Genomic DNA, 23,789 nt, shown 5'->3' with positions numbered 1-23,789 from the left:
AGATATGGACAGACAGTGTAATCTAAATCCATGACTTAAATGTACCTTAAGCGTAATACAGACTAGTGGCAGTATCATACAAACATGCACAAACAAATGTGCACACACAAGCATGCACACACAGGTTTTAACTTACGTGCTCCCTTAGCGACCACAGACAGGATTAGTGACAGTATCAGTGTGAGTCCAGTGTCTCTCCACATCATGCCTCCTCGCCGCCTTGCAAGTCAGGGGGAATTCTGGTAAAACCAAGACATAAACCGACCAAGCATGACCGTCAGGGATTAACCTATATAATCTGTATACTGAACAATGGACAGGCAATATGTAATTAAATTTGTGGTCGTCTTGTGTGGTCACTAGTAATGAGACTTGATGTTTTGGGAGAGAATCTAATTTCTAACGGTGTTCATCGATCAGTCAGACCAAAGACCATAGTAGCAATATGTTGTGTAACTTTTCCTTTAGGCTACTGAATGTTTTTAAACTCTGTCAGTCAACTTACTGTGGAGCTGGAGTTGCATTTTTAAGCTTGCCTTCTGTCCAGTTAAGTCAATGAAAAAAGGTCAATATGTCTCAAACAGCAGATCAATATATGATGAGCTTGAATGGCATTCCTAATCTGCACTAGTCCTATTTACACCAAAGGAGAGAATTGGCTTGAGATGGGACGCACAAACCACTAGTATGTTTGACTGCTTACCTAAGTGAAAATGGATTGGAATAGCTGCATTTTAACCTGTTTATCGCATGTTCAGTGAAGAGTGACAGAGTTCACATGTTAGGCACACTGGTCTCATTGCTGAAGGATAACCTCTCCTTAATCATTGAGCAATAAGAAAAGCAGCAGCAGTTGTTGACAGGGGCCCATCAATGTGTATGGATGTATACCAGTAGGAGGGTGAGCCTCTTGCCTCACCAGACTATACTGCCGGTTGACATCCTGTACATCTTATTGGCTAATTGAACTAATGAGGTCAACTGGGCCAGAATGATCATAGTGACAAAAGGGTTTTCTACACTATGATGTAATCATTCAATCCTGCTTTCTGACTGCATCCGTGGTCTATGTGTGAAGCGAGCTCGAAGAAAGCTTGAGTGTGCTGTGTATAGGTCCTGCAATTCCAAAAGCCAAACGGATATTTAAGTACTGTACATTATCATATATTGTATCTAAGACCTGCAGAGATGAATAAACATGTTAAATGTGTTCCCCTCGGTGTGCAGTTCTTTCCAGCTGGCAAACAGCATATCTGATTGCATAATGCTAAAAGGCTTATGTCTTCCTAACCACAGCAAAACACAGTTGGATGGGTTGCAGCAAGTGCTATTGACGCCACTTCTCTTACTGGCTCTAGTGAAACCGCCATTTGCATGATGTTGGATTGGCAATCTGTGTTCTTTTCTCCTGTCTCTCTGTGCAGATGTTGGTTATTTTATTCTGGATCACCTCTGCCCTTGGCAGGGCTAGATCAGTGGAGGGTAAGCTATTGAGTTTACAGAAGGGAGTGGGTGGTGGACAGCACAGATCAGTGTGCATTGATAGGCCAGTGTTTGTGTTCGTCATTGAGTAAAACCTTAAACCCAAGCTAAACAATTTAAACTTCACTACTAACCTGGGTTCAAATACTATTCAAGAATATGTCAATGAATTATAGGTGTGGTTATTGGAGGCCCAGTTATCAGAGGACCCTCCTCAAATATTATAAAAGTAGCAACTATTATTTTCTCAAAACATCAAGAGGAATACACCTTATTTTATTATTTTAATACTTTAAACTTCATATCAAATGATTCCTCTAGATTAGATTAGATTCAACTTTATTATCATTGAACAGTACAAGTACAGAACAAAAAAAATCAGTTAGCATCTAACCAGAAGTGTAAATAGAGAAGGGCAGAAAATGTACAAGTATTAAGTATAGTGTATGTTACAATTGGGGTAATAGTTGTGCGAGTACAATGGCAAATTCGAAATGGCATTCTACACCTATCACCACCTGCCCAATATATTTTGTAGGTCCCCTTTTTGCTCCCAAAACAGCCTTGATTAATCAAAATATGGACGGCGTCTTTTTCAAACTGTGTTTAAACTGAACAAACACTGCAAGTTTCATTTTATTCTAAGTTCAGTACTGCTGTAAATTCCATTCTCTCCTGTTTTCACTCCTTCACTATTATCTATTAATATTTATCTAAAGAATACAAGTATTTCGATGCACGTCCCATATGTTCTACATTTGCCTGTATACAACCAGAAACATTTTAATTTGACTTTGCCCTGAGATAGTTTCTACACATTCCTGACTATTGGCTCTATAACATTCCAAATGACAACAAATACATATCAATCAGTATGTCAACAAGAGCCAATACATTCTTTAAAACTATAATGATGAGTAGGGAAAAAAAGATCACAAAGCGGCAAGCCAAAGCTTGAGACAATGCAGTCAGATACACAAAGTTATATTCAGGTGTTTAATTTACACAACCATTAGCACTGGGCTACTCGTTCAACTGGTTGTGCTAGCTATATTGATGAAGAAACACTGGTTTGACTGCATATCTGCTTTGATGCTTCTAGCTTATTCCATGGACCCTGTCTTTCAGACTAAAGGTAGTATCTTTGCATTTGCAACTTGGTTTCATCAACGTCACCCTGATATAATAATTGGCAGATAAAGCGGAGGATTGACCTCCTGCTGCATATAGCCCTCTGTTACATAACTGCTTCAATAAGCTGAGCTGCCCCAGCCGCTAATCTGGGGAAGTGAGCGGACAAACAGAGACAACGTCCATTATAGGCCAATTGATCCAATGTCTGTAAAATGACCCATAAAAGTCAACGTTCTCACGGTTCTCATCTCTGGCAAGCTTATGTTCCCTTTTTCCTATCCCTAAATCTGCTTCCTGGTCAATAATGAAAATAATCACGTCTGAAAAATGGGCCAAAGAAAAGTCCATATCTATAAAGAGAAAAGGAATATTATTTCTGTCATTAGTAACTAGTTCACAAAAAAACTGTACTACATTGGGAAGAACTAATTAATATTTGTACAATCTGACTAACCATACTGTACAAATATGAGTGGGATGGGGGCAGCTTTTCAAAAGTTATTTACAGAAGAAATAGGACAAATCATTGAATGAGGACTCCAATGCATTCCATATCTACAAATTCACTCCTATCAGATAGGCTTAAACCTGATTAATAACTTTAGAAAAACCCTCCCTTAGGTACAAAGGGGATATGAGAACTGTTAAAGAGGGCATGGTATTGTGGCCATGGAAACCTATTTACTGTACGTGAATACTCTCAGCCAACCAGTTGAGACTCCAGAGCGCTTTCAATGAGGTATCCTTTGCTAAGTTTTACATCCTCCGCAGCATTTTACTCGTATTCGTCCGGAATGAGAGAGAGGTTTATTACAATTAAAAGATGTACCACTGCTTAATAGTGTAATGGCTGATTATTGTCTGAAAATGAATAATTGGAGATGAATGATGCAGATAAAGGATCTAGAAAGATCCACAAGGCTTGGAGTCTCTTAGAAGTATCCTTGGGCTGCAGTTTGTCTGACCACTCCAATAATGAAATGTCGTGGAATGCCATGACAAAGCTCATGCAGGGCAAAAATAAGCTCAAGTTAGGTAAGTTTGGGTAGGATTAAATATGGTGGTGAAAGATTGAGGTGTGAAGGCTAATTGGAATCCACAAGCAGTCAGAAGTCAGAGAGCTGTGTTCAAGTCAACTCAAGAATAACTAGCATCTGGTATTGTAATGGGCATCCCAAATTGGTGTGGTGGTCACATTACAGCAGCAGTCTGAATACACCACACTTCTACTGGTTGTTTGGTAGCCTTGTATCGTCGAGTTGTAGTCTTTGTAGTAGGTCAGGGTCCTGCAAATTCAATTGTAATGGTTGGGGAAAGTGCTCTCCTACAGTGTATAATGACCCATTATATATCTCCTGGTTGAGCGACCAGCAACATAGGCAAAATGACTACGAATGATCTTTTTCTCTTTTACTATAATGGACAATGTCTATGTTTGTTCACTTTCCCAGCATAGCAGACCTCCAAGCCTGCAATGAAGTTCGTGAATTTGACAGCACAACATTGGGATTCACCATTAAGTCAGATAATTAAAAAAACGTAAACGTCTCCTAATGATATTGAACATACAGTTTTACACAATATACATTGTCTTCAATTTTAGAGTATCAGGGTATGTATTAATATTAACAATATTGCATATTTTGCACACAAACAACCTTGACAACAAGACTCAATGCTTGCAACACTTGACCCACTACAGTTTGCCTACGGACAAAACAGATCCACAGAGGATGCAATCGCTCTGACCCTCCACTCTGCACTCTCTCATCTGGACAAAAGGAACACCTATGTCAGAATGCTGTTCATTGACTATGGCTCAGCCTTCAACACCATTGTGCCCCACAAGCTGGCGGTTAAGCTCAGGGATCTGGGTCTCGACCCCACTATGTGCAGATGGATCCTGAACTTCCTGACGGGCAGACCCCAGGTGGTGCGGATGGGCAACACCACCTCCTACTCACTGACTCTCAGTACTGGCTCCCCCCCAGGGCTGTGTGCTGAGCCCGCTCCTGTACTCTCTCTTCACCCACGACTGCCTGGCAAATCACGTCTCCAACACCATTGTTAAGTTTGCAGATGACAACACCATCATAGGCCTGATCTCAGACAACGACGAGTCAGCCTATAGAGACGAAGTAAGGTCACTGACTTTGTGTTGTCAGGATAACAACCTCCAGCTCAATATCAGCAAAAAGAAGGAGATGATTGTGGATCACAGGAAGCAGCGGCAGGGAGACCACACCCCCATACACATCAATGGGTCTGCAGTAGAGAGAGTTCACAACATCAGGTTCCTCTGGGTCAACATCAGCGATGACTTGACCTGGTCTCATCACTCTAACATCGTGGTGAAGGAGGCCAGGAAACGGCTCTTCTTCCTACGCCGATTAAGGAGATTGGGCGTGGAAGCCAGGATACTCACCAACTTCTACAGATGCACTATCGAGAGTATCCTGACCGGTTGTGTCACCGCCTTGTATGGCAGCTGGACCACCCTCGACCGTAAAGCACTTCAGAGGGTGATAAAAACAGCAGAGAGCATCACAAGGTCTGACCTGTCATCCCTGCAGGATCTCTACACAGAGAGGTGTAGGAGGAGGAGCAAACAGATCATTACAGATCCCAGACACCCATGCCACAGACTGTTTACCAAGCTGACGTCAGGCAATAAGTACAGGAGTATTCAGTCCAAAACAAACAGGCTACGGGACAGTTTCTTTCCACAGGCTGTAAGGCAACTCAACTTGGGAACCCATCTTCCCTTCCATCTGTAGTCCACGCACACTTGTCATTTATTATCATGCACACCTGCCATTTTTACATTGCACTACAGTTGTATATTTGTATAATTATTATTATTGATGTGTGTTTTTGTATAGTTTTATTACTGATTGATTGTGTTATTTAATTTTTTATAAAATGATAATTACTGTTACTTTTTACCTTCTAACTGCATTGTCGGAGTAGGAAAACCAAGCATATCATTGCCGTAACTTGTTATTGCAAATTACAAATAAACCTTTTGAACTTAAACATGAACACTATACAAGTACACAAGCAATACATAATTAATGACAAAGAAAAAAACATGGGAATGTTGATCCATTGCCTAACTGCAAAATGTTCTGTCTAAAAAATATTTTTGTTTCAATTTTTTATGCTAAATATTAGGATGCAACTGAGACTATCTGGTCTTATTCAGGTCCAGAGACTACAGCAGTTCCCTAAAGCATACATCAACCTATTCTTTTAAAGTGTACTGTCTTCCTGATGCTTGTTCACAGAACCGAAAGGTTACAGACTGAAACTTCAGAAGGTGTGACATATCACCATGCAACCAGAGTTGACACACTGAGGAGATCCTATGGCTTCTTCTAATCTCTCCTGATGCTCCTTGGTTGAATAACAATTAGGGATATTCAATTATTAAGAGGCTGAGGTGTGACTCATCTAGTTTAGGAGGGAACTGAATAGCTCAGGCAGGTGCTGAGAGATGACTGAGGCATAGCATGTCTTTAGACAGTTACCTGCACCTTCAAAACACACACCCACACAGAGACAAAGACAAATACACACAGACAAATAAACAGTGTATTGTTGTTTACACTAACCTTGAAACATTTCCTGCTTTTTCAGCAGAACCTTGAACTACATGTAACCTACTTAGTAAAAGTAGAACCGGCTTGACTAGCTTCACGATTCTGTTGATACAGGATGTGATCTGGTCTGTTTTGTGCTAAGCTGTATTCTGGGATATCCTAGTGCACCCAATTCCCAGAACTCATCACCGAAGGCTAGAACTTCAAAACATAACTGACATTTAAATATATATTTTGGTTAATAAACATCCAGGTTTGTGGTTGAACTGGTTACTGTTTTTCCAACTTGCTGCCATTTCAGTTATTATGAGTTGTTTTTATATTTGCCTCCAGGGAGGTAATATACCACAAGGTGATCCATCTACAGGTACACAGGAAAGGTTGAAACCAATAAAAACAAGGCACAGGAAAGGTTGCACAGGAAAGGTTGAAACCAATAAAAACAAGGCCCTGCAAGCAATGGATATTTTTCTACAGAACACATATCACATTACAGTTTACTGCAACCAAGCCCGCCGTCATATGGGATTTCATGGTACGTTTTCCCGGGCTCTGAGGTGGGGGTCAAAAATTGTCTGCACTCATTTGTGTACAGTTATTTAACATGGGGTTAAGTCATCTGACCAGAAACCAAACGATTGTTCCACAATGTGTTGTTCTGTCCTTGAGCAAGGCAATGAACTGAAATTGCTCCATTAACAGCACAGTAGGTTCCTAGGAGTCTACAAAACGTATCTGGTGATGGATGAATGACATCTCTTGAACAAGACATCTCTTGATCAAAATGGCACCCTTTTCCCTGGCCTACATGGTTCATCTGTTTTGAGCAGAGCCTTAAGCACCCTGGTAAAAAGTAGTGTAATTTATAGATTGCCATTTGGGATGCAAAAGATATGTACAAAGTGTAAAAACCGGATAATAGGAATCAGCATGTCTCTGCAAGTTAATACGTCAACAGATAAATCATGCAACCCAGCCCACTGCTCTTTTAGCAGAAACTCTATTGTCTATTTTACAATATGTACAATATGCCCACTAACACATTTAAGGAAAAAAATAAATCATTCAAAATCATAATGACCCTAACTCTTAACACTAACCTTACCTACCTAACCAAAAACTATAACAGCTGTTGTAACTTTCACAGAAAAGCTAAGCTGTACATTAAAATGTGGACACCATGAAATGTGGACACCAAATTCCCCAGAAGGTAGAATTTTTCCTGTTTTACGATTTTGGTCATCACATTGTACACGACACACACACACACACACACACACACACACACACAAAGGTTTTTGACATTTTGTGACTGTTTATTGTCTACCTTACAAAACTTTTCACTCATTACCCCTTGTCATGTCAAATATACTTCCCTGTACGTGACTGAGTCTAACCCTAAGTGTTTTAATGGAGGAAAAAAGAATTCACCAACAACTGCCACACCCTCCACTTCTGAGTAACCTAGTAGCCTAGCTAGCTAGCAATTAGCCTACAGTAAAGGTAACCTGGTAGCCAGAGTAACACCTGGCCTGCCCGTGTTACCAAGCAGCACAATTTAAATTAGGTTAATGAGGCATGGATATTTCCATTGGCCATGGAGACTAAAGGTTCCCTGTAGCTCACTTAGTAAGAGTTTGACACTTGTAGTGCCAGCTTTATTGGTTTAGTTCCTGCAGCAGGCCAGTAGGATATTGAATGTAAAACTTTAAAAATGAATTTCTCTTATGTCCTTTAGTTTGTCCTCGGGTTTAGAAAAGCATTGGGGTGATAAACTTTCCATCCAAATCCCTTCAGCATTGAAAACATTTGCTGAGTTATAATTTAGTAAAGCTTTTCCTAAATTAGTGATTTGATTATAGGCCTCTGATCAATGCATCAATTTCATTTCCAGGACTGGTTAGTTCAATCTGAAATGTAACTTACATTTGAATTTCACCGTAAGGGCTTGCCAATCAGTGTTCCTAAAAATTGATATAATACAGCTAGTCAGCTAGACATAATACAGCTTACAAAAATAATTGCAGAATTTTGTTTTTAAAATAATGTGTAGATTGCACTCAGTAGTAGGAAAGTAAATCAATTGAATCAAAAAAGTAAGACTTCTCTTGGGCACTTTATATGTTTAGAACATGATGGAGTCCAAATTGATTGTTTGTCTTTAACTTGTTCTATCCATTCATCCACATATTTAATTAGGGTCCACCAGCAAGCCTATATCTCGCACCACATACAATACATTTAGATGTAGAAATATTTAACAGTAATCAATTAATCTTCAGCCACTTCACCCCCACCTTCAAATACTGTTCTTAGTTCGATGGTAAGATCTGCAGGCCATTAAATAATGATGCAGCATTTTAAATTCCATATCAAACCTGGAATTTTTGGGGCTATATTCTACGAACTGACCTACATTGCACCTTGTAGTTTCCATCTACAGAAAGTGTTTTGCCTTCTCCCAGACTGCATTCTCCACATAGGATTTAAGTTTACCTAACAACAATTCACAATCAATAACACAAAAAACAGCAGTAAAGTCTAACAAAACAGAACCCATAACTTTCTGGCATTCATACATCTGTCATTTGTGCTAAGGCCTTACTCATAGAACACCCTTCTCTATATCCATGCAGATAACCATATTCAGACCATTACATAAGAAATAATCCTGGATTGGACAAATACCCTTTTTTCTAGAAATGTACTCACTTGCAGTAAGCTTATAGGATGACTATTAAAAGCACATGGGCACATCCAGCACCTATTTAAAATACAAATTAGGTTGGAGTTGGGCTATAACATTTTGTACTTCATTAAATTCAAAACTTGCACATTTTTAACAACCATGTAATCTATTAAAAAACATGTTTATATTTATGAAAAATATAGAAATTGTATATTGTTTTAAGACAATGGATAATTGCGGCAGAACTAAAAATGGAAGTTGACACCTACTGAACTAATTGCACATAATCCAGTACATGCATGACCCTCTTAGTTCTAAAGGAGTAATTAGTGAGCAGACTAATCCCTCACCACAGTCCAAGAAAATCTAATTTCACAGCACTCCAAATAACATTTGATTATGATGTTTTGATTGTGTATGTATTAACACTATCAAGTCAATACTTGGTGCTGGAAGCAATTACCATTTTGAAACCATGTTAACCAATGTTTTCTCAGATTTTCGAAAATTCTGATTGAAAATGTTTAAACATCAACCAAAAACTTTCTACCCAGGCCAACTTCATCATCCAAAACAATTGACAGTATTGAGAGTATACATGTTCATTCTCTGTGGGAATTAATCTCATGAACCTGGCATTACAAGCACCATGCTCTTACCAAATGAGCAACACAGGTCCTTAACCCTAAATGGTCAGATGCCGGATTTCAAAATACTTCAAATACTCAAAGTGATCTTCATGATATGGTCAAACATTTTTTTATATATTTTACGCAAAGTGGTCTCAGGGGACTACGTAGACTATTTTACGTAAATCCATGGCACCAGATTTCATATGATATGTTAGGTTATGTTAGGTTACATTACAATCCGCCACCAAAACTTATAATAATTACTAATTGGCTACAACTTCAAATATCTTACAATAGTTATTACAACGTATAATATGTTACAAACGTTATTGAAATGTATAATATGATACGAACGCCAGACAAACGTATCACATTTTACCCACAGTACGAAAATGTATCATTCATTACGAATTTGCACAATATGAATGAGCTGTGTTTCGATCAGAGTGTTTCAAATATGTAATAAATGCATTTTAACGTTATAGTTAGATTAATGTTAGGTATCACAGCACTGGGGTTAAGGTTAGGGTTCAGGTTTGGGGTAAGGTTAGAAAACGAAAAATGTTAGGTTAGTTATCACAGCACTAGGGTTCAGGTTAGGATTTGGGTTAAGGTTAGGTATCACAGCACTGGGGTTAAGGTTTAGGTTTGGGTTACAAAGAAAATCACTTATAATATATTGATCTTGTGACAGCACTACTCACCTCCTCTAACAGAAAGTTCCTGTTTGGAGCAGTGGGTAGTGTACCCATCTGCGGAGTGGAAGGTCCCTGCTTTGAAACACAGCTTACTTTTTTTTTTTTTACTCTAAAGTTACTTTACCTAACGAAATGTACCTTACGAATTTGTCTGTCAAATATGTATTTAAAATAGTCTGCGTAGTCCCCTGAGACCAGGTTGATGTTACCCTACAAGTTGTGAAAGGTTGATCGACTTATTGAAAATGATTTACAGCTGTAATTACGGTTACATGTTAAGGCAGAACAATGTGAAATGTGCAAGGGGTTTGTAGACTTCGACAATAATATTTTATTTGGACCTTTAGAAAAAAGCACAATGAAGCATATCTTTGTCACCTCTCTGACAGCGTCTGCTGACATTGTCAGAGTGCGGTATAGAGAGTGACAGTGTTTCAGGTTTCAAATAACGTATTATGAAACGTCAGGGGTAAAGCACAGCAATGAAATATGCAATCTAAAAAGTTAGCAATATACAATACTTAGCAATTAATTTTAATCACCATTATATTTTATGCTGCTCAATAACTTTTTTAAGTGTTAACCATTTCTTAAATGTCTAAAAGTTAGACATCTATTACGAGAACAAACGGCCAAAACCGCCCTGGCCAGCTATAAACTTAAATTGTGAATTAGCAGGTTACATATGATCTTATAATGCACTCACCTCAATCGCATCCGGCGAGTTCCGTCAATTCCTTTAATTATTTCAGCAGTCCAGAGGAACTTAACTCCCATGAGACCGCGCGTCAACGGAAAGTTCGTAGATATGGGTTGTTGTGTAATGGGATAATTGTCGACAACACAGAGCTGAGACACAGCCACGGAAATCTAAAATGAACTCGACACTAAGGAGCTTTCAGCATCTCCTGTTTAACCAGTCCTGAGGAGAAAGAGGAGGGAGGGATTGACTTGCATCGGTGTTGACATCGTTCCCTCCCACACGCCGTAGACACTCCGCCCAGCACGGGAATAATCCTCTTCCATGCATTTTGATTCTGAACATTTAAAGGCCTATTAACACATAATTGACAGGTGTTTATTATTTAATCGTTTCAACTACCCAGTTTATCTGTGTTTGTAATGTGTATGATGCAACATTGCCACTCCTTCGAGAACATAGCTTCCCAAAGAAAGTGTGTGAAAGATCTGGTTATATTGTGTCATGGCTTGTTACAGCCAACACTAGGCTAGGCTACTAATCGAAGCTAGTCTAGGCTCAATGTTTTTGCTGTATCTTCGCAGGATTAATCTACATTTCATTGTTGACAAAATCCGTTTCATCATATTACCATGCAATAACAAAAGACCAAAATATGCTGCATTTGCTAATTGTCCTACATTAGGAACAACACTCAATTTCAAAGCCCAGGGTTAAACAGTACTTGCCAGTCTCAGATATCGGGATTCTTCCATGTGTGGCAGTGTTTCACGTGGGCAAGAGCTGTCCATTTTACTGCAGTTTAGCACATTACACATTTCTGGAGAACTACTAAATCAAATTGTTTTATGGAACTACCATAAAGACTTATATGTAATTTAACCTCACAGGTCCGAAGAGTTAAAAAAGAAATGGAAGGGGAAAAAAAATCTGCTTCATTACGAAAATGCAACTTATATATGTATTTGGTTACTAATTTTATTTACCATGATGCTTTTTTCATGAAAGGTCATAGCCATGGAGTCAATATTGGAGGGGGACCAAATCAGCCAAGGGTCTGGGGGTCCACCCAAGTAAAACATTCAGAAATGTTATGTATGTTAAATATATATAAGACTCTTAACCATCAATATTCACACAGTGTTGGTGTTGTTCCTACATAATAATTAATGTTGGACCATCATTGCAACTGACCTGTAGTTAGTTGGTTAACCCAGTCCAAAGACAGAATATTCCCCTGCTCCCCACCTTTTGACCTAACCCTAACCTCAGAGACTAAATCTAACTTCAGTGGTACCTGTGCCTAAGCCTAACCTCAAGTGTGCCAACATTAAGTATGATTGGAACAACAGCAACATGGCGATATCAGATTGGTCATCAATATTTGCTCCTTTCCTCACTCACCTCCAAGTCACCTACTCTCCCTACCCTGTTGGCATCCTCATGCTCTCTCTCTCCCCTCTTATTCTTGAACATGAAAACATGAAATAAATAATAACAGTAAAGTTGTGTTTCTTGTCATGATGTTCAGGAATGATTACTAACCATTTCTGATCTGAATGGCAATGATTATTATATCAATACATTTTTACTCACCTCTTGTTCTACTGTATACTTCTATTATCTGACTGGTACTGATATTCTCACTGCTCTCAGCTTAGTTTTCTTTTCTGAGGCTGCCCAAAAAACTGGACACTCACTGTGAATTAAAGTTGACTAATAAAACTGCTTTCACTTTAATCAAACAAACACTAATAACGCTATTTATCAGAGTTAGCAAATACAACTATACAGCACTATAGGAATATGCAATCAATGAAAATGACTACTGTCTGCATAAACTACACATGAAGCGCAACATAAATTACTGACACTTTACTCAGACTTCACGTGGGCATTTTGACAAATCTAACAAAATCTTTTGTGTAAGACATTTAAGTTAGTTGAATACGCACATGAGCACCATTGATGGTCGCTGGGTGAATGTGTGGTAAATTAGCTTTCCAAGTAATTTAGCTATGATAGATGAACGTTAGTGACGGTTGATTGATTAGCACTCACATATCGGCCCCTTTTCACAAAATATGCGCAAAATGACGTGTTGATGTTAAAACTATCACAATCCACAGGAAGATAGTGTTGAAGTCTAACACTTCCCCGAGTTGGTTTATTGGAAAGGAGAATAAAACACCAGGAGTCAGGTCAATTACCGTATCGCATATTCCGTTTATTACAAAAGCTTTTGGAGACAAAGTGTCGCCGCACAATGTCTGACATGAACAGTCATAACAGCATTATTTATACTTCAAACACGCCTAAAAATTAAAATTAGCCAAGCAGTGTGCCATTGGTCCAATTTATGTTCTATACCTTATATGTGTACATGCAGCACAAGTGTCCACCCTTGCTGTCTTGCCAGGAGGGCTCTCGTCGCCACTGGGATGCCCTCCCTCCAATGCCTTTCGGGGGAAGAGTCACTGGCTTGTTGTTGACTCTCTGTTACGCACTTGTGCAATTGGGCTGTACACCGCTAGCAATACTCGGCCCTCATTCAGGGGGGTTGCGGTTGGTGGGTGTCCCTTTGGTTGATGCCTGGCAATGTGGTTGGATTGATTTCCTGCCTGTTGGGCCCTGTCCGGGGCCTCCCCCGGGTAGGGCCACAGTGTCACCGGACCCCCCCGTCTCAGTTCCAAGGTGTTACGCTGCTATATTATTGTGCTGGGGGATATGAGGAATGTACTTCTAACTTTTCTCAGTTTCCTCCAGTTTTACATTTTAGAAGGAGATGAGGTCCTGGTCCACACCTGCGGATTACCTGGTTTGGGGGGCCTGTTGCTGTCCCTGTCCTTGTCCACCTGGTCATACTTCTGACCTAGTCTAAAATCAAATAGACTCTGGATTTAGCCCAGAGAAATTAATTTATTATTCCAATTGGACTCTTAATATCTCACCCGGCACAGCCAGAAGAGGACTGGTCACCCCTCTGAGCCTGGGTCCTCTCTAGGTTTCTTCCTAAAATTCGACCTTAGGGAGTTTTTCCTAGCCACTGAAATTCAACACTACTGTTGTTTGCTCCTTGGGGTTTAAGGCCGGGTGTCTCTGTAAAGCACTTTGTGACAACTGCTGTTGTAAAAAGGGCTTTATAAATAAATTTGATTGATTGATTGATATTTGGGCTTTATGTCTTCAGCTTGAAGTTCCTCAGTATGTGTGTGTTTTGTCAATCTGTGTCCGGTTCCCTGTGTGTCTGAGACACACAAGCTAAATCTACTTCCTCTTCCTAGCAACCGCCTAAATAAGATTTCCTGTTTTTCTACTTGCAACTTTCAGCAGACATTCAACATTTGGCCTTAAAGCTCACAACAGTTTAACAGCTTATACATTCAGTGTATCCACAATAGCCTGCGTAACACTCATATTACATTATAGTTTTCCACTTTTTAATACATTTTAAAGTAATGAGATAGAGAGGCAGTACAGTGTTCAACATTGATTGTACCAAATCCAGAACAACAACTGCTCAAAATACCAGAAAACTTGCCCACGTTTGTTGGTGCACAGCATTGAATATTTAAAAAAATGCCCCCCCCCCCCACACACCAGGAACAAAACCTAAGGTGTGTGATGGCAATTTCTAAAATCCAAAGTTCTATGAAAATGGTAGGTAAGACAGGAGAAATCAATTGCGCAATAAACGGTTTTAATCTTGCTTGCAAGGAGAAAGTATACAGGTTACAAAGTAACAGTGGATAGTCTCTAAATAAAAACATCATTTCGACAGTATTTATTACATAGGAAGAAGGGGTGTGGTAAGATGCTGCCATCTGTTTCATGTAAATCAAACACCTTTCCCTTTGTTCTATCACACACGTCAAATGCTATCTTCCCCCACCTTATCCTTCCTGCCATAATGTTTACTGTAGTGTTTACCCAAAGGGGCCAACTGACCTTACTGCCCCCTTGCTGTATCTTCTATCCTGTCCTAAAACCCATTGATCTGCATCTGGACAGACAATAGATGTCCCCTATGCAAATACCAGGTCCCACACATTCCTGTACCTATCTTAACAGTGGGACTCAATCCTTTACTCAGTTAGAATACATTGTGCATAGAAATTTCCACAACAGGTGCGGTATAGACGCATGTGAAGCCTTAGCTGACGTCTGGCTGTGATAACAGCATAGAAACACGCGATATAGCATATATAAAGAAATAAATGGTGCAGCCGGGTTGAAGTTAACCCATGACGAATTAATTTTCACCCGTGACATTGTTTGAAAAGTAGCCCAATTTCGTATGAAAACTTCGGATATACAACAGCTGACCAACGGCTTCTGCTGGGGTACGGCAACATCACCTGGAAAAACTACACGCATTACTGCAATAAACCGTAAAACTGGAACCGGTAGTAATAATTACGGCAATTTGTTAAGTTTAGTTATGATTATGTTTACATTTGCTAATGATTATTTTGGACGGCGGTGCATGGTTGCCTGTAGCATGGCGCATTTTTATTTTATTTGTAATTTATAGATCAATTTATTGGGGGGGGGGACATTTTGAGTAATTTTGAATATTGGGGGGGATGTGTCCCCCTCAATATATATTGTCATTACGGCCTTGATTTCAAGTACATGTTTTCCCAAAATAAAAAAGATATTTAAGAATATTTTGGCCCAATTAGCTGGTTTACTACCTGAACCTGTGACCGCTCTAGATTACACAACGCCCCCAAAAGGTTTAAAGCAGAATGATGTGATCTGTTGTTGCATTCAGGGTTGTGGCATTCAGGGTTGTTAAGTTAAAGTTCTCAGTACACTCAGTTACATGATTTAAATGCAGAAAGTAAACAGCACAGATGACTGGGGTTTGTAAAAAAATTTAGCCTTCATTTGACTAGTTAACCTGAAGAAGAACCAATTCTCATTAGCAATGCTGAGCTGGCGAAAGGCATAACAGTGCAAGCGGGCAATGTTGCACATTGAGTACTCAAAATGAACAGGTCAAACAGAGGTCAGATTAATAAATGACACCATGTGTGGTGATACTTATATACAGAGACCTAAAGAATAGGTAGGTGTAGACAATATGAGGTGATGCATACATTATTTACAGACTGAATAAGTTGCCTAGCAGGTATGGTGAACAGATATAGCAGCGCAGGCCATTGTTTTTCAAATGTGTAAGGAGTGATTAAATTATCTTTTGCAGTTCATTCCAGTTGTTGGCTTCAGAAAACTAAAAAGAATGACAGACTAATAATATTCTTTATTTTTGGAGCGATCCGTGTAAGTCATCTGCTAGAGCGCACATTTATGTTGAGTAGGCAGACATTGAGAAGTTAGCAGAGGTCAAGTGGGGATTTGCCTAAGACGGAATTGTAGATTGGTTCCAGAGTTCTGTTTGGCATTCTGTTTGCAGTTAGTGGGACTATCATTCATTTTTCTACAGGACAATGACCCAAAACACACCTCAAGGCTGTTTAAAGCTATTTGACCAATAAGGTTTAGCTACTAATTATTTGCTTTCTTTCCTCAAATGAATGATGAAATGTGCATTCCATGGACAAGTGAATGCATAAAATGTAATTCTTCCACCAGAAGGTAATAGACCAGACATAAATGTTGTTGTTAATACTGTCTTGTTGCTACTGATGCAAGCCAGTTATTAAACATTTTGTTATTGCTATGGTGGTTGTTCAGGACTGTTTACGATGGAGGCTGGATGAGTAAGTCACGTCAAACAAAGAAAATGTAATGATGGTGATTAGCTGCATTCTTTTTTGTTTTAGCTTTTCATTGGAATTTACTTGGCTGTATCAATTATAATAATAATGTTGATGCATGATTTTGCCTGTGCACGGTCCACTCATGGTTGCCTGCAGACAGGAGAGTTTGCACTTCAAAAGTGAAACTGATCTTCTGAGGTCAGACAGACACACAGCTAGAACTAGTACCAAACTAAATGCCAGGCTAGAAACAAAGGGAAATAACAGGGAAATAAAGGAAATAAATACAATAGATGATTCAGACAATACCATGAACATAAGGAAACTCCACATGGCAATACTGTGTGATAGTGGTACTGAAAATCAAGTGGATGGGGCCTAAAAGTCATAGGCAAGACATTTGCATTATTTAAGTAAAATTTACTTTTCCATTTCAGTCATTTAGCTGATGCTGATATACTGTGCAACTTACATTTATGATTGCATATATTTAGTACCTAGGTCTGTTGATTATTTTACAAATTGTTATTTTTAACTGTACTAATTTAGACACCACATTGCCAAATAATATTTGCTATATATGCTTGCATAAATGTTTAATATTCTTAAAATTATTTCATTATTTAATACAATTACAGACAAAAAATGTATTCCCCAAGTCTGAATTTGAATAGTTCCCTATTAGTGGAGAACAAATTTACAGTTAGACCCCTTCACGTTCTTCACATTTTATGGTGTTAAAATCAAGATTTACAATTTAGTAAAAAAAAAAAGAAAATCAATCTACACTCAATAATGACAAATTCAAAACAGGTTTTAGAAATGTGTGCCAATTTATTGAAAATGTAAAATGTAATTACCTCGTAAGTGTTCAGACTGTTTAGTCAGTACTTTGTAAAAGCGCTTTTGGCAATGATCAAAGCTTAGAGTGTTCCTCTGTATGCCTCTACCAGCTTTAAACAACTGGATTTGGACTGTTTCTCCCATTCTTCCTTATAGATAATCTTAAGCTCTATCTATGGTGAACGTCAGTGGACTACGATCTTCAGGTCTCCCTTCAGGCCTTTTCTAAATAACTTTTTTTTTGCAGAGGAATGTGTTTAGGTATTTTTTGTCACTTTTGCCAGGGAGACTTATGTTTCTTTTCTATATTGAGGAAGACAGATTTGTTTCATCAATATCTAGAGGCTCATTGTTTACCTTAGCAGTGAAAAACACTTCAGAATGTTGGAAAACCTGTTCACTAACTCCTTTTTGCTTGAAACTAACTTGTTGTTTTGATGGGTTTAAAATGTATTAATTATATTTCAACTGTGTACATTATAAATACATTTTTACAGCACTGTGACTGTGAAATTAAGAATAAATTGCCGGATGCACTGTCACAATTCAAATGCAAAATAGTTTATTATTAATGTGCCACCCTCTAAGGAAATCAAATGATCCCCCCAACAGAATCAATCTGGTGCCAAGCCTGAGTAGTTTTTAGCTTCAGGTTTTCCACTATCACTACTAGCCCCATACCTGCAGACCACACCACAGAAAGGCCATTGGTATTGCATGGCAGTATCACCTTCAACTACAACAAAACCCATATTATCCACTCCCAGTATGCTACAACAAAGCTCATTAATTGAATTTCAGAGGTTCTTCGTAATGCCAAGGAATCAAATCTTGGGAATCCTCTTCACTGTAATGTGAACGGGATTTTTAGGTGAACGGAAAAAGTAGAGAATAAAAAAAATTGAGGGGGTACATTCTTCCAAAATAAAGCAGGGATAATGTCTGACAGTATTCTCTGAAAAGGGCTCTACATTTTTTATTTAAAAGCACTCAATGTTCAGTGAACACCAGCATGAGACACTGGTTGGACACCTCATCAGTGTGAACTTGGGTCTGTGTGGCATCAAACGTCATACCATTTAACACTGGTAGAAAATGTACACTGACAGGTCAATGATACGACTTGTCTCCTGCTCCCCTTCCCATAGTGAATGAGACAAGAATAGTATTAACTAATCCAAGGTGGTTTTGGGTGGTGGGATCATACTCCAAATGTTGGAATTGAGTATGAAGAGACTATAAGTCAACGCAAACTGATAGATGGGCCAGCAAGAACATTTAAATGAAAGATTTCTCAGGCCCTCTGAACAATTTTGTAGGTAAAAATCTTTTAAATATTAACTTAAAACATGAACAGCAGATGTCTTCCGGACATTTACATTACTAGTACAGTAAAAATCTTACGCATGGCTCCTTTAATTACAACATCTAATTGTAGAATAACATGTTAAGTGAAATCAACTTAATTAAACTTTGTACACAAACGTACATAGTGAACTTGTTTCCCTTTCCAAAGAGAATGTATCTTTATGCCTCTTCAGACATTTTTATTACATCTGAATCCATATCGAAAGAATATCCAAAACAGGAAAAAATATGAATCCAATTGCTACAGCTATCATTACTAATCCTGTTATCAAGGCAATCATTATTTTGGGCTATGGATTAAATGTACTATACTACCTGTATTTCTACTGCTCACATATCACAAGTGAAGTTGGTTCCCTTTACTCAAACAATCCGGATTTACTGGAGTTCACTTCAAACATTGTAAAAACACACTGTGACTGATCGTAGTTGTAAAGGTGCGCCGTGCCTTTAAATGCCATCTTTATTGTTTTTCTGCTTCCCGTTTTGCTCTGTCACTGGGGTGTGGTGCTACTTTATTGAAATCAAATAGAATGGTTGAATCTCCCAGAGACAGTGTAAAGTGATTTGCTTAGGCACCTGTTGCTTTGTTAAGAAAAATACATTGTGTTAAAGCATGAATTTGCATTATTAAAGTATTAATAAATAATTACATATTTTATGATTGGTAAACATTTTTAGACTTTATAAATGTCTAGAACACTTCTTCTTGAGCATAGATGAAAAATATGTAAAACCCTGTGACAGCTACATTATAACCTTGCTATGACCTTTTTATGATGGAAACCTGGGACTGGTAATAATATTGCTAGATTTAGAAATGTTTGTTCATTCCACAAATGTATTATTTTACAGGGGTTGACATTATCAACATCAGTTGAAGGTTTGCTGGCTGCTATGGGTGTTTTTAAGGTTAGGTTCTTGGACCAATCCTTTTTTGGCATTTGGTATATGTTGTGCTTGCTTCTAGTAACTCCTTCATACACATGAATGTCAACAACAAACTCCTGTATACAACTGGCCCATCACTGAACATGGTGCCGTAGCTGTAACATGCCCCTTTTGACCTCCACCTACTTCTTAATACCATCATCTCATCTTCATCCGCTTATCCGGTATCGGGTCACAGGGACAGCAGCTCCAGCAGGGGACCCCAAACTTCTCTTTCCCGAGCCACATTTGCCAGCTCTGACAGGGGGATCCTGAGGCGTTCCCAGGCCAGTGTCGAAATATAATCTCTCCACCTAGTCCTGGGCCTACCCCGAGGTTTCCTCCCAGCTGGACGTGCCTGGAACACCTCCCTAGGGAGACATCCTGGGGGCATCCTTACCAGATGCCTGAACCACCTCAACTGGCTCCTTTCGAGGCAAAGGAGCAGTGGCTCTACTCCAAGTTCCTCACAGATGGCTGAGCTTCTCACCCTATCCCTAAGGGAGAAGCCAGCCACCCTTCTGAGAAAACCCATTTCAGCCACTTGTACTCGCGATCTAGTTCTTTCGGTCATGACCCAACCTTCATAACCATAGGTGAGGGTAGGAACAGAAATTTACCGGTTTATCGAGACCTTTGCCTTCCGCCTTAGCTCTCTTTTCGTCACAACAGTGCGGTAAAGTGAATGCAAAACCGCCCCTGATGCTCCGATTCTCCGGCCAATCTCCCACTCAATTGTCCCCTCACTCGCGAACAAGACCCCGAGATACTTGAACTCCTTTACTTGGAGTAACGCCTCATTCCCTACCCGGAGGAGGCACTCCATCGGTTTCCTGCTGAGAACTTCTTAATACCAGATAAACTAAATGTATGTTCTTTAGTCAGAGCCTACCTCAAGTTGATGGGCATTCGAATCACTTAAATGAACTGAATCATTCAGTACAGTTCTTTTAAAACATTCAGATCATTTGAATCATTGATTCATGTAATTATTATTTTTGTCCAAGCTCTTAATACCATCTCTATATCATGGTGGGACCTTGTTGTTAACTATAATAGCACTCTGCTTAATGACTCACAAAAATAGTTGCCGAATGTTACCGAATGAACCTTTATTTTATTATTTTCAACAATAACCAATTTATTCAATCTACAGTAAATAATATCACAAGCAAATGTAGTAGGCCGTGATGAACAACAGCAATAAATAAGTTATTGAATTCACCTGTTTGGTTTCTGTAGTTAAGGAGCATGCACATCTTAGGCTGCAATGAAAAAACAATGCTATTATATCCGTACAATTCATACTTGTTTTCTGCAGAGTCGGAGACTCTCTGGTTCTTACTACAGAAACACCACCACCGATTTCAGAATTGGCTAATGTTTTAGTTATGGATGCTTAATTGAGAGTTTTAAATTAGACATAACGTTCTAGAAATGCTACATCGGCTAAATCATGTATTTGACTAGACGAACTATAACAAAAGCATGTGAAAAGTAAATGTTAACTGCACTGGCAAAATCACCGGGGTGGCAAGTGTTGGCAGCTGCCTCCCTACAAAAATATCTTGCTACCCCACTCACCACCCCAGTTGTCAGGAGTGTCTGCTATAATATAATCATATTTTATTTTATTGAATAGTATTATATTTTTTCTACTTTCTTTGTTAATCTCTATGGTAACCTGTTCCAATATCTGAGTCCCCACTTCCCCGTTAAATGATTGAGTCCAGGAGTCCGCCTGCTCCTGTCACTGTGCTGCTCCCTCTCCCTTCCAGTGAAAACACAGTGCGTCGGTCCATGATACTCTAAGCAACGGAGCAGTCAGGATCAAACTAGACAAGCCTAGCAGTAAAGAAAGAAGCTACTGCTGCACGTTTACTAAATATACACTGCAAAATGTGATCTTATAATAATGCATTAGCAGCAGAAAGTTAAGATTTATCTACAATCATTCTAAATTAAACATTTGCACTTGGCAGAATAATATGGCAAGAAGGCCGTTGATGACGTGCGCCGAACACCACGTCGGGAGGGGTGGCGCGCGTCATCCACGCGCGTCCTCGTTACAGTACCCCCCCCTCGACGCGCGGCTCCGGCAGCGCGCCCCTGCTGGCCCCGGGGCCGACTCGGAGGACGCTGCGCAGGACGATCAGGGTGCCGACGATGGAAGTCGGCGAGGAGCTCCGGATCAAGAACATCCACCGCCGTCACCCAGCAACGCTCCTCCGGGCCGTACCCCTCCCACTCCACCAGGTCCTGCCGGCCCCCCCCCCCCCCCCGGCGCCTCGAGTCGAGGTTGGAACGGACCGAGTATGCCGGGCCCGCACCTCAGATCGCTGGAGGGGACCAGCCACCACCGGCCTGATGAGAGACACACGGAACGAGGCATTTGTAACTTATAGGTTACCTCGTTCACTCTCTTCAGGACCACAAACCGCGGGCCCAGCTTCCGGCAGGCGGAGAGGGAGGTTCCGGGTTGAGAGCCAGACCCGGTCGCCCACCGTGTAGACCGGGGCGTCGCAACACCGGCGGTCAGCAGCGGATTTCTGGCGAGCCCCAGCTTTCAGACCCGAGACGTGAACTGGGGGCCCCGGTCAGAAACAATGTCCTCCGGCACCCCGTAGTGTCGGAAGGCATGGGTGAATAGAGCCCAGTAGATGAGACGGTCACGAACATCCAGCGGGACGTACTGACGATCCGCAGGACACTGAGGAGGCCCAGGATCACTGCGCAACGCCCGCTGAATGTCCGCGTCCACGTCCCACACAACCGGCGCCACAATGCACGATGCGGGCAGAATCGGTGTCTCATCTACCCGCCTCACACCCGCGTCGCACAACCGAGACAGTGCATCTGCCTTGGCGTTTTTCGTACCCGGCACGTATGACAGCATGAAGTCAAACCGGGCAAAAAACAACGTCCACCTGGCCTGACGAGTGTTCAGTCTCCTCGCCGCCCGGATGTACTCCAGGTTACGGTGGTCGGTCCAGACTACAAACGGGTGTCTCGCTCCTTCGAGCTAATGTCTCCAAACAGTCAAGGCGCTAAACACAGCCAACAGCTCCCTATCACCGACGCCATAGTTGCGCTCTGCCTCACTGAGCTTCTGCGAGTAAAAAGCGCAGGGGCGACGCTTAGGAGGGGTACTTGATAGTTAGGATAACACAGAACCTATCCCTACCTCAGAGGCATCCACCTCCACTATGAACGGCAGTGACGGGTAGGGGTGAGCCAAAACCGGGGCAGAGGTGAACATTCTCTTAAGGGTGCGAAATGCCTCGTCTGCCTCGGCCGTCCAGGTGATCTGGCTCGGCCCACCCTTCAATAAGGGAGTGATAGGAGCTGCAACCATGCCGAAGCCCCGTATAAATCTACGGTAGAAATTGTCCCTTCCTCCCACAAAAGGAACACTCCCTAGACCGCACCGTCTCCCTTGGTGCAGCGCCTCCCACTTCCATGGGTTCAGGTCTGGCGACGGGGTGTGTCGGAGGGGGCTGATCATTCCCGGTGCGTCCGCGGGTGGCTAGCAGGTTGTCTAGCCGGATCGCCATGTCGACGAGATGGTCCAATGTCAACATGGTATCCCGGCATGCCAGCTCCCTATGGACGTCAGGCTGTAAGTGGCACCGGAAATGATCAATAAGTGCCCTCTCGTTCCAGCCCGACCCTGCCGCCAGGGTCCTGAACTCATCGTCCCCTGCCTGAGGTGCACGAGACGGTCGCCGACCTCCCTGCCGTCGGGCGGATGATCGAACACGGCCCGGAAGAGGCCGACGAACGCCCCATAATGGGCTAACTCCGGCCCGTTAGTGGACCAAACGGAGTTGGCCCAGTCCAACGCCTTGCCCCTCAGGCAGGAGACGCCTTGCCCCTCAGGCAGGAGACAAGGGCCGAGACCTTCTCCCTATCCCCCGGGTGAGGGCTGAGGGAGGCGAAGTAGAGCTCCAACTGGAGCAAAAACCCAGAGCACTGGGCAGCG

The 23,789-nt window shown here is 40.9% G+C and overlaps 1 protein-coding gene across 2 annotated transcripts in view; it reads right to left on the bottom strand.

The window, feature by feature from the left end:
* prlra (prolactin receptor a) overlaps positions 1-11,220 on the bottom strand; it is a 39,589-nt gene extending 28,369 nt beyond the window's left edge. The window contains exons 1-2 of one of the 2 annotated variants that reach the window (XM_029125314.2): positions 10,944-11,220; positions 137-239 (exon numbers count right to left, since the gene is read on the bottom strand). In XM_029125314.2, the coding sequence (XP_028981147.2) occupies positions 137-206 (70 nt within the window). In that variant the 5' untranslated portion in view covers positions 207-239; positions 10,944-11,220. The remainder of the gene's footprint in view (positions 1-136; positions 240-10,943) is intronic. The other variant, XM_010866571.3, reaches the window with a different exon arrangement.
* Positions 11,221-23,789: the final 12,569 nt, after the last annotated feature.

This window comes from Esox lucius, chromosome 14 (genome assembly GCF_011004845.1).
Source record: "Esox lucius isolate fEsoLuc1 chromosome 14, fEsoLuc1.pri, whole genome shotgun sequence".
In the NCBI taxonomy this organism is placed as follows: Eukaryota; Metazoa; Chordata; class Actinopteri; order Esociformes; family Esocidae; genus Esox; species Esox lucius.
The sequence above is the reverse complement of the archived record's forward strand: the minus strand, read 5'-3'. Positions and strand labels throughout refer to the sequence as shown.